Source organism: Cryptomeria japonica, chromosome 7 (assembly GCF_030272615.1).
Source record: "Cryptomeria japonica chromosome 7, Sugi_1.0, whole genome shotgun sequence".
In the NCBI taxonomy this organism is placed as follows: Eukaryota; Viridiplantae; Streptophyta; class Pinopsida; order Cupressales; family Cupressaceae; genus Cryptomeria; species Cryptomeria japonica.
The window spans coordinates 345,636,646-345,645,533 of NC_081411.1; the positions used below are offsets into that span (position 1 = coordinate 345,636,646).

General features: G+C 35.5%; 1 protein-coding gene across 2 annotated transcripts; it reads right to left on the reverse strand.

The window, feature by feature from the left end:
• Positions 1 to 2,297: 2,297 nt before the first annotated feature.
• On the reverse strand, positions 2,298 to 6,906 carry LOC131078752 (bifunctional isopimaradiene synthase, chloroplastic). 2 transcript variants are annotated; one of them, XM_058016518.2, is made up of 15 exons: positions 6,759 to 6,906; positions 6,608 to 6,664; positions 6,320 to 6,405; positions 5,775 to 6,087; positions 5,379 to 5,565; positions 5,053 to 5,270; positions 4,822 to 4,942; positions 4,625 to 4,737; positions 4,307 to 4,539; positions 4,094 to 4,206; positions 3,883 to 3,981; positions 3,521 to 3,736; positions 3,309 to 3,447; positions 2,933 to 3,181; positions 2,298 to 2,840 (listed from the first exon to the last, which is right to left on the reverse strand). In XM_058016518.2, exons 1-15 carry the CDS (start codon positions 6,883 to 6,885, stop codon positions 2,547 to 2,549), a joined length of 2,565 nt encoding a protein of 854 aa, XP_057872501.2. In that variant the 5' UTR covers positions 6,886 to 6,906; the 3' UTR covers positions 2,298 to 2,546. The 2 variants fall into 2 exon arrangements, with proteins under 2 accessions (XP_057872501.2, XP_057872500.2); XM_058016517.2 differs by having other exon boundaries at positions 6,608 to 6,676.
• Between the last annotated feature and the right edge of the window lie 1,982 nt (positions 6,907 to 8,888).

Genomic DNA, 8,888 nt, shown 5'->3' on the forward strand with positions numbered 1-8,888 from the left:
GCCTAAACCTTAACCCTTACCCTCTTTAATTTTATTTGGAACCTGAATCCTAACCATAATGCTACCCTAGCTCAAATAATATATCTAATCACAATGCTAACCATAATCCTAACAAAAACCCAAACAACGTTGTAAAAGGTTTCAGGGCCCTTCAAAACCTACTTTTCATGTAATCAAAAACAAAAACCCAAACCCCAATCCTCATTGTTTCTCTAATCTTAACCCTAAATTTAACCATATCTCTAATTATAACCCTAAGATTAACTTTATCTCCAACCCTAAGAGTAGTTAGAACCCTAATCCTCATAGTAATACTAATCCTAATAATAAACCTAACCCTACCTCTACTTATAATTAAAAAATAATATTAATATGCTAGGTTTACTACTATGACATATTTTTTATAAAATAATACATTCTAGTCAATGTGAATCAGAAAATGTAAGTTAAAATTGGACATGATATATAATTTTCATGATTACAAATATTGAATTCTCAAATAAATTAGTTTCTAAAAATAGGTGGCAATATATGGCTAAGTTTTACCATGCTTCTCAAGACAAATATAATGTCTATCATATTCATACAATGTTCCTAATATAGTTACACATCACTTGTTGATATATAATTACATTAAATAAATTTTCAAAAAGTGAACACATAAATAAATAAAAAAGGATTTTAATATGCTAATTTCATCACTATTACTTTATTTTATAAGATAATACACTTTAGTCAAAGTGAACCCAAAATCATATGATAATAAAAAGGACATGATATATGATTTTCCCCATTACAAATATAAAATTCATGAATACATTATTTAGTAAAAAGAAGTGGCAATAGATGGCTAAGTTTTATGATGTCTTCCATGGATAAATATAATGCCCTTGATTCTAAATCCCAAGCTAACCCTAGCTCTTCTTGTGTCTCTAATCCTAACCATAACTCTAACCCTATCCCGAACCCTCACTCTAGTTCAAATCCTAACCTTAATCTTGACCCAACTTATAACTCTGAAATCAATTTTATCTCTAAGTATACACGTTACCATACCCCTAACCCATATTATCTCTCTAATTTTAACACTAAATCTAATCCTAATCCAAACCCAAACAAAAACATTAGCCCAAACCTTAAACTTATATCAATCACTAACCCTAACCATATCCTGGATATTATCCTTAGTTATAATAACTTAATTTTGTCTCTAATTGTAACCCTAGGTCTAATCCAACCCATAACCTAAATTCTATCTCTAAGGATAATTTAACACTAATCCTAACCTAATTGTTAACCCTAACCACAACCTTAATTTTTTCTCAGCCTAACCCTAACACTAATCTTACCTCTAACTATAATTTTATCTGCAAATGTAACACTAATTACCCTAAGCTTAATTTTATCTTTCACTCTAAGCCTAACCCTAATCTTACTCTTAACCAAGTTTCTATCTCTAATTATAACACTAAAAATAATCCTAACAAAAACCCAAACCATGATCCTTATTCTATCTCCAATGTTAACCCGAACCCGAACCTTAACATTATCTCCAACCATGAGTGTAGTTACAATCTCGATTCTTATTGTAACCATAATCCTAATAATAACCCTAAGCCTAAGCCTACTCCTACCTCTACCCCTAAATAAAAAATAATATTAAAATGCTAATTTTAAGATTATGGCCCTTTTTTAAATGAAATAATGCATTCTAGTCAAAGTGAACCGAAAAACATAAGATAAAAAAGATACGGTCTATAATTTTCACCATTAAAAATATAAAACTCACAAATAAATTATTTGCGGAAGGAAATTGCAATCAATGGTTAAATTTTACTATGTGTTGCATATACAAATATAATGTCAAACATATTCACACAATGTTCCTCACATAACAATACATCACTTGTTAATATATAATTACATATAATCATATTTCAAATAGTGAACACATAACTAAATAAAAAATAATACTATTATGCTAATTTTATCACCATGACTTTATTTTTATAAAATAGTACACTATAGTCAAAGTAAACTCCAAAATAAAAGAGAAAAAAGGCATGATATATAATTTTCATCATTGCAAATGTAAAATTCTCAAATAAATTATTTACTAGAAAGAAGTGGTAATAGATGGCTACGTTTAAGGATGTAGGGCGATAGAGAAATATAATGCCCATCGTATTCACACAAAGTTCTTAACACACAAATACACTACTTACTGATATATAATTACACTAAATGATATTTCAAGAAAATGAATAAACTAAAAAAAATAAAAAATAGCACACCGACTTAATTTTTCTAAAAATAATAGTGTCTAGTCAAGGTGATATGATACATAATTGTGACCATTACAAATATAAAATTCACAAATGCATTATTACCTCAAAGAAGTTGCAATAGATGGCTACGTTTCTAAGCCACCTGCCATACCCAACTATAGTGCCCATCTTTTTCTGACTAAGTTGTATGAACTGATGGACTAAGCATTTTATGCTACAGTGCAAGCTGGAATTTGAAGAACCCATTACTGTAATCTATTACAGGAGTGGTTCGTAGAGAGACATTTTAATAATGTCTTCAAGGTCTTCGGCGGCATTTAGAAAGCCGTCGTCTTTCCTGTAAATCACTTGCATTACCCTGGCCGTGTTGAAAAGAAGTGCTCTGTAACGCTTGGGTATGTCTGCACGCATTAGAAAGTAGTAGTTCAATTTAGTAAGGGCCTCTTCGTTCAACCCTTCCAGATAATTCAGGGCCTCTTCTTCAGTGCATCCAGGATGGTCATTAATGTAACATTGTACGAAGGAAGCCAACTCACCCTGATCTATTTCCCCCTGAATTACCAATGTAAAATACTTTTTAGGTAATAACATTGTCAAGCGTGTTAAGAAAGTGTTCAAATGAAGGGAGGCAAAGTGAGGCTCACCTTGAATGTTCTAAAATCGTTCACAAGACGCCCTGTGAGACACACAACATTGAGAAAGTCGCCTCGAAAGTCAAGCTTCCCGAGAATGTTATCAGGAAGAATCTCTCCCGTAGAAAATATTGGAGTCAGGGTAGTTACTTCCAGTGCTACCGACGCTAAGCCATTCTTCATATATTCATCGAATGAGGGCGAGTAACTTTTTAACATCCATTCTCTTTCTTTTGTCAAACTGAATAGATGATTCAACCACTGAATCCCGCATTAATAAACAAACAAATCTTGTTAGACTACTATTCTCCCATTTGCTGGTGAAATCTGAACCGATTTAAAAAATGCTATTCAAAAAGGGGTAAAGGGTTCAAGGCAAAGTATTTACCTGTTGTTGCAGGTAAGGAAGCATATCACGACCTTGAACCTCCCATGCTCGCTCAGATATATCGGTCAAAGTATTACAGAGGACCATGAAAGCTATTTTCATGTCCTCTGGCAGTTGGTCGATTTGCGATGGATCCCATCTGCAGCCCAAAAGAGGAGAGTTAATACGGCCAATCTGTTGAGTAAGATGAAATGGGGATTGAATGCGCTGACCTTTCGAAAGCTTCATTGAAGAGCTTTAATTGATCCAGAGTTGCATAGGTGTCATAGAGGTCGTCTACGACAGTAGCCAGAATTCCGGCCTTTGTATAATCGAGTCTACAGTTGGTGTATTGTGGTTCAAACATCGCCGCTGCAGACGACCAGTAAATTGCCACTTCTCTGTGACGAAAAAAATCCAACTGCGGAAATTTGCATTCCTTGTACCATCTTTAACAACGCAATGATCTCATGTTAATAGCTTTCATCTAAGATCTTGGGAAAAACAAAAATTAATTTTTTTTTTCTTGTGCTTTGATTAGATTGTCTCAATAACAGGGCCTATTTCAAACTGTTTTTCAACTCCTTCATTTTACCTCTTTATATGTTGTATTTCTGATCTGTGTGTAGCCTGAATGCGGTTGAAGTCGAGTTTGGCCAATTCTAGATACTTGTCGTTGCTTGCATTTGGCAGTCTGTAGGGTGTGCATTACACTCAACCTGGATTAGCGGTATGCGTAATAGAGACAACTTATGTAAAATCAAATGCAATCAGACTATAATCATATAAAAGAAAGTGTATCTCACTGATATAAAGTCTTCCCCAGCCATAGGTCATCGGGCTTAAACACAACTATGTGATTTCTAGTAATCAGCCTTGGCATATTTCTATTCCATCGAGCAGACAAGGCGTATTCAACCTGGATAAAGAAGAAAATAATCGCAAGTCAGAATTTATTTGATAAAATTCAGTAGTAAATAAAAAATAAAAAATTCAGAGAAGGCAACAATTCCCAATACCTCTTGGCGAAGGTTTTCCTTCACAGCCTTCGCCTGAGAAAGGTTCTCTCTTTCCAGCCTTTTGGTCAAGTAATCTTTTGTAAATGCTCCTATTTCTCTCATTACATTTTCGCCCGGGAAACTAAGCTGTGAACATCTATACAGGTTCAATATAGCGGTTATTCCTGCGCCATTTTCAACACCAGACAGCTTACAAAGTTCTTCAGCCTCGTCTTTCATGTTTTGCAGAACGTCTGCCATTTGAAATTATTAGAGATTAAAACCGATCGGATAATTCTGGAAATTAAACTCTCGATTAAGCTTTGAATGACTGTATACCAGAAGATACAGAGTAGCCGAAAATCCTGAGAAGCCTGAAGCCCGTGGCTGTGACATCAATATCTCTAACCAGGCTCTCCCTTCCAAATCCAACGCCTCTTTCACCCCAGTACCTACCATACGTTTCCAAAGCGAGAAGTCAAAATAATCTTGATTTTTATTTGAAAAATCACAACAATGGAGAAACTATTACTCACTGGAACACATAATCCATGGCTTGTTTAATCTCCGTTTCGAAATGGCGTTCAAGCCCAAGACATTCAACACTATCTACCGCTCTCAAACGCTCCTCTATATCCACCGGATACATGCATGGCACTGCCATCCAAACATAATGCTTACGAGTATTAAATACAATCTAGTGAACATTTTAGTGTTAGAATCGTATTCAATCAATAGTGCTTGCGAGTATGAAATACATGAACTACCATGGTCTCCAAACTTTGTAACAAGGTTCCTCAAATATCGTAGACAATTCTTGTCTCCTGTGTGCATAAATACGCAAGCTGTAGATGCTGGGGAGCCTGAGAAAGATCCATCCTCGGATTGCAGTTTAAGCATATTTTTCCAATCGACTATTTCTTGTATCCCTTCCAGACACTGCAACATTTTTGAGGGATGGCTGTGTAGCTCTTCAACAGATTCTCTAATTCACAAAAATCTTATTAAATCTTGTTCCATCTTTAGTTAATGCGTGCCTTGAAATAAGACATGTCACTAATAGATAATAGGAAAAGATTGGTTAGAATTTCACTTTCTCAATTCGGAGTCCCGCTTTCCGATTATATGCTTTATGATAGATAGCTCATAAGCAAGATCCAAACCCAAAAGTTTGGCTTCATTCATTAGTGCAGGAAAGACCATTTCGAATCCCTTGGATTGATGATGACCAAGTGCTTCTCTAATCATTCCTTCTGTATTTGTCCTTAAGAAATAAAGACCTGCTATGGTCCAGATATTAAAACTTCTATTTGTTTAAAGGTAAACCTGATCCTTTTAACTATACCTCATGTAAAGTAATTTAAAATATCTGAATTGAACTATGCCAGGTTAAAATAGTGAATGCTAAAATATGATGACAATGTCGTTTGGCTTTTTGGCCCAACGAAAACACAAATGGAAAGCCAAGGCAAAAAGCGAATATAATTACCTCTGTTCACTTGATCGTTACCAACGCTCCAGATAGTTAGAGTAACTACGCAGGCAAGAGTGTTGAGTAGTCTATCACACGACAAGAAACGACTCTTCTCTCCCCAGGAACCGTCCGGTAACTGATTCTGAAGAATCCAGTCCACCATTTGGGGAAACTGGGGTGCACCGGAGCCATTAATGGCAGGAACTCTCGCTACCCACGCAGTATCATATGCAGATGGACTTATTTCCCCATCTTCCATCGTATTAAAGACCATTTTGATCTCTGCAACCAATTCCTCTATTCTCTTATCTATCTCATCCAAGGGAGCCTGAACAACAACGTTCAATTAGATTTTGAGATTCAAAATATTAACGACATGTAACTGTATATTTTTTATTTCTTCTTGGATTTTTTGGGTTCTACATTTTTCAGTGACAAATTCAATCTCAGTAACTACTGATAAATGTAACACTAAATCCACAAGTACGCAAAGAATTTGGTGATAAAAACTCATCCATCTAAATTCTCTAGGCCAACTCAAAAGATTCTATACTTAATACCTCGTTAGATATTGGAAAAGAATGAATATAATCTAGCTTCCTGTAATTAGGATTGATTTCACGCTCCCTATGAGCTATCGGTAAAGCTGCAATAATGACAGTTTTAAGTTAATGATATCAAATTTTCATAAATTTGATCGTGTTAAAGAATTTTTCATCAACGTTGGAGAAAAAATGATTATAGATTGTTGATGCATAATCTTTAATACAAAAACTACAGATAACTACCTTAAATTATTTAGCGCTCCAATATTTCACAGATCTAAACTCAAAAGTAGATAAAGTTACCCTTAAGTGTTTTCGTATCTTCTCCGACAAGAACATCAGATGGCATGTTGTGGCAAGCTGTAAACAATTCTAAAAAACAATAATAATCAAATTTTCAGTTCTAGGATTAAGGATTACAAACGGTTTGAAAAGTGTAAAGAAAAAGAAATACCGGGACTCTTTGTGCGCGAGTAATTTCCAAAAGGCGAAGACCCATGGACTTTTGTTTGAATCCATCCTCGGGATTTAGTGCTAGCCTCAGAAACTGAAATGAGCGGAGAAAACAAAATCTGGGCCATTTTGAATAAACTAGATATAACCTTTACTTTGAATGTTGTGCTTAACAGGCATGAGGAGAAGAGGCGTTTATAAGATTGGAGTGGGCATACCGTGCCAATTCTCAATAATATTCCAAATAACAGTATATTTTGCAAGCCAAAAAATTGTCGTGTTATAAGATTCGATTCACACGGCATGGCCTTATACCATGTCATTGTTTAAATTTTTTCTTTAAAATACAGTGCGTTATTATGTTAGAATTAACGGAAAGCCGATATATTAATTAATAATTATTTTGGGTTGGGAAGCACTTATAAATAGGAGGTGAAGTGTTTATGAGAAGCATTTCAAATTTTATATATATCACATTGCACATGACAATTAAAGAAAATGATACTTGTTATATTTTTTATTATGGTAAAAGCAGGTTTTCAATAAATCTAAATTTCTTTACAAATAGTCAAAACCAGGATAAGACATGAAAACCATTACAAAAAAGACAAAATGTTGTCAAAAGAGATACATAGAGAACGAGACAGCCCAATGCCTACAAAAAACCTGCAAAAGACTAGACAGGGATCGAAGAAGATTAAGCCAAAGTCTTTAAAGTCTCAATGACCTCTGCCTCAAGTTGATTCATATTCTGAGCTACTTTTTTGAAGCCTTGGATCTCCTACAGGGGTCTTTCTGCCTTCCTCTTCAGATTAGCCCAAGTCCTCTTGCTAGGACCCAATGACTCTTCATTGCCTTTTTCCTTCTCTAGGTCCAACTCCACCACCGAGCTACCTTGGCAACCTTTTTCTATATTCATAACCATGGTATTCATGCTCTTGGATGTGATCTTGATAATACTATGGCTATGAGACATGATTAAATGGAGAGAACCTTTAATGTCTTTAAATTTCTTCTCAAAGATAACGATCTTGTTCTCATAGTCTTTTTTTAGATTATCCAGAGCTTCACCAGTTTTAGTGAGGCAGTCAATAACTGAATTTTTTTCTTCCTCAGTCCATAGCTCGCTGCCTTAAGTGCCCTGTTTGCTATGGAGCTCTCACCGCCACTATCTAGCATTTCTATTTTTTTGTTGATAGCCCTCTATTTTATGTTGAGGTTCTTTATCTCATAGATAGCCCACTTCATGATTCGACAAGAGTCCACTGCCCGATTTCTTGCAATGGCCAAAATATCATTGGGGAACTCATGGTCTAGAATCAAAAGGGGAGAATCTGGGTCTAGATGCAGAGGAAAACAAGGTTTTTTCTCCCTGTCTATGGAAGGGTAAGATTTGAATAAGTGCAGGGAGAGTGGGAAACTTGGTTAGTATTATCCAAAGAGGGGGCCTCAGAGTCAAGAGATTTACTCTTTGATAGAGGGCGGCCCTTATACTTCTTTTTTACTTGTTTAGTTCCAAGGCTAGAAGAGAGGACAATCTCCAAGTCTTTAACCTTCCCCTTCCCAACATGTGAGGGATTGATAGGTTTAGTTCTGATTTTCCTTTTCTCTGAAGGGACGAAACATTCATCCTCCATATCCATGTTCCAATCAGCATCATTGGAACTATGCGTTTCCAACTCCACATCCTCTGAAATGGAAATAAGGGGGGAATTGGGCATGGCAGAATTATCTTTAAAATTATCATAAATCGAAACCACAAGACCCTCATAAAGAATAGGATTTACACTAGGGTTATCTTTATGCTCAGAAATACTAGCATTGAGGGAAGACGAGAGATAGAAGGGGAAAGAAACCCTAACCTAGTGTGTGAAATGATTTAGCTGGACAAAATGATGCCCAAAAACCCTCCAGTATCATCCATCCATGGTGGCGTATTCCATCATCACCTTCAACACCTCCCTCCAAATCAGCTTGATTGTATCCACATCATAACTTCTTTTGTTTTTCTTCACCAACAACTTCCTCTCTTTATCTATTTTAGGGAATTTCTTCGCTGTGGGATCAAAATATTTTCTCTCTATAAAACTTGAGACCTTGAGCAAGGAGACCAATGATAGCCGCAATTAAG

Excerpts from the sequence above, each read along its gene's own strand:
- LOC131078752 (XM_058016517.2), bottom strand. The coding sequence starts at position 6,885 with ATGGCCCAGATTTTGTTTTCTCCGCTCATTTCAGTTTCTGAGGCTAGC. Across the intron at positions 6,677-6,758 it reads CTCGCGCACAAAGAGTCCCG|AATTGTTTACAGCTTGCCAC; the intron begins GTATTTCTTTTT and ends ATTGTTTTTTAG. Across the intron at positions 3,982-4,093 it reads CTGGGGAAGACTTTATATCA|ACTGCCAAATGCAAGCAACG; the intron begins GTGAGATACACT and ends CACACCCTACAG.